Source organism: Trachurus trachurus (assembly GCF_905171665.1).
Source record: "Trachurus trachurus genome assembly, chromosome: 9".
Taxonomy (NCBI): domain Eukaryota; kingdom Metazoa; phylum Chordata; class Actinopteri; order Carangiformes; family Carangidae; genus Trachurus; species Trachurus trachurus.
The window spans coordinates 26,365,151-26,369,880 of NC_139895.1; the positions used below are offsets into that span (position 1 = coordinate 26,365,151).

At 43.8% G+C, this 4,730-nt stretch overlaps 1 protein-coding gene across 1 annotated transcript; it reads right to left on the reverse strand.

The window, feature by feature from the left end:
* Positions 1 to 230: 230 nt before the first annotated feature.
* On the reverse strand, positions 231 to 3,841 carry stc1 (stanniocalcin 1; the record flags this gene model as incomplete). Its single annotated transcript, XM_083979579.1, has 4 exons — positions 231 to 531; positions 1,158 to 1,369; positions 1,513 to 1,655; positions 3,661 to 3,841. The coding sequence occupies 4 exons, from the start codon at positions 3,839 to 3,841 to the stop codon at positions 231 to 233; spliced, it is 837 nt and encodes a 278-aa protein (XP_083835705.1).
* Between the last annotated feature and the right edge of the window lie 889 nt (positions 3,842 to 4,730).

Here is a 4,730-nt window from a genome sequence, read left to right on the forward strand (position 1 = left end):
AACAGTCAATGGAAGGGGGATTCTCTCAAGCCTATAATGTATGCTATACAATATAACAACAATCAAACTCTGATATCAACTCTATGGGCGTTCCGGCATTCCCTAGAGGTGCATATTTCTGTAACTTCCAGTCTAGTGGAGGAGTGGATATTATCACCCCTAGGGAATAGAGGAGCTTTCAAGATGTTTTGAGGGGTGTGTGGAGTTTTTTTTTTCAATCTGAGTGGAAGTTAGGAGCTGTCACTGGCAGAGCGCTTTTTGCCAAAATGGCTGGCAGAGTCTCTGTTTCGCAGATTAGGCTGGATCTTGTACATATGGGGACCCATGGACCAGCGCCAGCTCCCACGGCCTTCCACTCCAGTTGGGATGGCGGCAGCTGCAGCCACAGCAGTGGATGGGCAGGGCTTGTTCTGCAGCAGCTGAATAAGCATGGTCATCTCTGGGCCCAGCCGCGACACCATGCTGGTCCTAACTCGGTCCACCGTGTCCTCATCACAGTCCATCAGGCTTTGAAGCAGCTTACCATAAAACCTGGGACAACAAAAAGCATCACAACATGATTTTTTAAAGGACAACGACGTACAACAGCATATTCTTGTTTCACAAATCGCCACTGAAGGTTCAGATCTCCAAATACTATATCTGTGTATTTGTACACGTGCTGTAAGGTCTGATGTCATCCATATGGGAGTGACCATCACGGCTCCAGTCACATCTAAGCCTTGTGCTCCACCCTCCTAGTCCTATCCTGCTGTATCCACTCCCAGGCTGCAATCCTACTTGTATTACAACAACAATAGAAATGAAAACATCTAAACTTGATATTCCTGTTTTGTTTTCTTTCATCATATGAAAGAATGTATGAAGCACATAGTAACCAAAACATGGAGATCAATACAAATGTTTCCATGTGTTACGCTACAACAGGCATCTATTTGCAAATTTGTAATATGAACAGCACTTTAGGTCATCGTGCCTCTCATTCACTTAAGATTAGCAGCAGATAGATTTCATTGTCTGACTCTCCACTACTGGAGACTTGAACTTTTGTTTTCCAGTCTATTCTGAGAGCTTCATAGGGTTTAAAATACTGTATACCATGTAATATGTACGTACATAATATATACATCATACTATACAGTGGAGGAGGAGCTCACCTATTGGGGAAGTGACTTGGCAGCTGCGCCACTTCACCAATAGCATCTGGATTAGATCGGGCAACAGTGCAGATATCCAGCTTGCTGTAACACTCCTCTTGGACCTCAGATATCATTCTTTGGAAGGTGGAGCAGCGGCGGATGGTGGGGAATGCCTTCGAGGTGATGCCATTGGCAATGCACTTAAGGCTCTCCTTCACAAATGCTTTACCCTGTAGGAAAAAACAACAACAAAAATGCAGTGCTTCACACATTCTTGCCCCTGACAGTTACACCCATGTACTACTCCACGGCACATGTGCATGTAGAAACAGACAAAATGGCATAGTGTATGTATGTAGTCTTTGTGAAATACCTGAGTGTCAAATTTAGCAGCACTGTATAAGAAGGACTTGCAGATGTCATGCATGCCATCTGTGTCACAAGTTGAGTTTTCCAGGCAGGCGAAGGCTCCGCAGCCAACTTGGAGGGCACTGTTGAGACAGCGTGCCACATCTGCTGTGGGCACAGAGAATGAACCGTCAGCGGGGGAGCCAACAGTGGGTTCACTGGGAATCACTACACACTCACTGAGCTCATTACACAAGGGTTGCCAGGGTTTCAGCTGAAAAAAAATTCAACGCACAAAAGAGAATTTTCATACTTTGGTGGTTCACAAAAGACATACAGTCACTCGGGGCAAACAGTGACTTGACTGAGGATTGGACACCTTACAATTCTGAGAGTCTCAGACACTATTTGGCACAGCTGCTCTTTTCTCTTGGCAGGGACCTATATTCCACTGTTTGGTTCTTTTCAGCAGAGCTTGGATGAACAGTACCAGAAATACCAAAGAGTTTCCTGAAAATTGTTGGCATGCCTCTAGACACACATAAACATACACTTGTACCACTGGCGCACGCGCACACACACACACACACACACACACACACACACACACACACACACACACACACACACACACACACACACACACACACACACACACACACACACACACACACACACACACACACACACACACACACACACACACACACACACACACACACACACACACACAGCCACCAGACTCTGTCTTCAATTATTGTACGCAAGCTGAACTTGTCAAGCTGATTTGAGGACTCTGGCTCTAGACCACTTTAATATTCTTAACTACTGACTATAAGCGCATGTCACAGTCCAGTTACATATCCAGGATTGATCTCATGCATATCTACATGATGAAATACACAGTCAGAAAATGCTGCCATATTTATTTCAGTAGCATCACATGACTAGAGGAGTTATTAGGCTGATTAACCCACTACTAACCCTGATCCCCATCTTTGTAAAGCCTTGGAAACAGCTCCCCTGCAGCAGCATTCAGTCCTTCAAAAAACAATCTTAGCCATGAGGGACACGGCTCTAAGTCCATGCAGCCGACTTGAGATTTTACACCGAGACAGAGCTGTAAAACATAATCTGCATCAGTGTATCCAGATAGTTGGATTTCCTTCTCCTTTATTCAAGAATCCACTGAAATGGCAAGAAGCCTGACTCACATCCTTTGTAAAAACCATTAAGAGATGTCACAGGGTAGCCTATCCTAAGCCCACTTGGCAGGCTTCATATCTGGGGCCCCTGTTGACCTGCGCAGTCAGATAAAGTCTACCTGCCATCAGGGACCAGGGATTCCTCTCAAAATACAGATAGTGAGCTGCAAATGTTATGATGATGAAGCAGTTCTTGCAGAAAGGGAAGCAGCATCCCTCTTCCCCACTGCCTTTTATCACAGCTACCTTTGTGTTAAGAAGGAAAAGTCAACATTTGATTAAAGCCACACAAATTTCTGCTTTGCTGTGTCATTTCTCCCTGGTTATTATGAGGGATTTAGACTTCTAGGCCTTCCTTTTTTGCTTTGATGGACAAATGTCAACTATAGGATTGCATTTAATTGTCCAAAAGGCACAGCACCAGTGACAGTGTGGGTTTTTTTCCCCCTGAGGGGAAAAGGTACAATGGTGTAGCCTACTTCTTTTTCTGACTACACAGGAAGCTTTATGGTCTGAGCATTGATCCCCCAACCCCCCCTTAAGGTCCACTATAATACTGAATAGTTGGACCGATATGCAGCGGCCAAAGCTATGAGATACTGTCAGCATGACACAGCCTGCACTCTCAAGTGTCAGCACCAAGCTCCATGCTCATCTGTTGCCGGCAGGACACCGGCAAATTCCACAGCGTTAATCCCGCAGCCTTCTCCGTGAATCAACGCGCTCGTATAGACAGAAAGAGCTGCATAGGCCAATAAAAAAGAGAAAAGAAAAAGAAAAGAAAAGAAAAAAAAGAGAGAAATGTGTGAAAGAAACCCTCCACACCGGGAGCGAGCAAAGGCTGTGCGTTGTATTAACGGTGTGTAAAAAAAAAAAAGAAAAGAAAGAAAGAAAGAAAAGAAAAGAAAAGAAACGCAAGCTGTACACTCAGAGACATGCAGATGGGAGCAGCATGTTACAGTACTTACAAGGGCTGTTGGCAGAAAAGCGTGTTCTCCTGGGCGAATAAGACTCGTTTTGATCCAGTTCATTTGCAGATGCGTTCAGCACCATCAGGAGAAAAAGTCCGGTCCTCAAAGGCATCGTCCTCTCAACACAGATGATACAACTAAATGTAAAGAGACGCCTCCTGCTCTGTGTGTAATTCATAGGAATAACGCTCCAAAAGCTTCTGCAGCGCCGGAAAACAGAACAAACGTAGGCTAGGACAAGTAGGCTGCCAGCAATTTCTCTACATTGGACTCCTCACTATCCTTTTGACTTGCATGACAGATCGCACCGATGTGAAGTCTGCATCGGTTTATATGGGAGCGCTGAACATTACGAGTTCTGCGTTTGGACCAATCAGAGGGCAGCGTTAGAGACCGTGGTCCTAGTCTCTCCACTACTAATTGATAAAATCATTTAACAGCCGCCAACACTGGAGATGTTACAGCTCAGTGTCAAGGTGGTGGGAATTGTTTCCTGGGATGTTGCTAAATAATCAAAATGTAAGATCTATAATACATTCAATACGTTCTGTAGGGACTTTGAGAAAGAAAGAAAGAAAAACCTTTACTACATTTCTATTATTGTCAGGACATACAAGATCAGCTAAGTGGCTTGAAATAAGGCCAGTGCCTCTAATAAATGCTATAAAATGTGTTTATGGATGAGATGTTTTATGATCTTGACAATTTACACATGGTATGGTTGTGTTGCCCAGCAGTGCTGACATTAAACCATGCCTCCTTGAATAAAAGGTAAGGGACAATCAAAATTAATAAGGTGGAAATTAGAGGTTAGAAGAAGTAGAAAGGTTTAGTAATTTCTTCCCCGGCCAAAGAGAGGGTAATGTGGAGAGATAATAGACAATGATTCACTGTGTCATATTAGTACGATTTTTTGGAATCAGATATTGAAATAATGATTTGATGATCACTATTCTGGCATCATTTTAATCTCCATGTTTATCTCTTGTGAAAACCATTATTCCAAACTGTGTTGAGACATTTGGAGAGGGTGGTGCAGGTTTCCCTTAGTCATGAGGTGGTTCCAA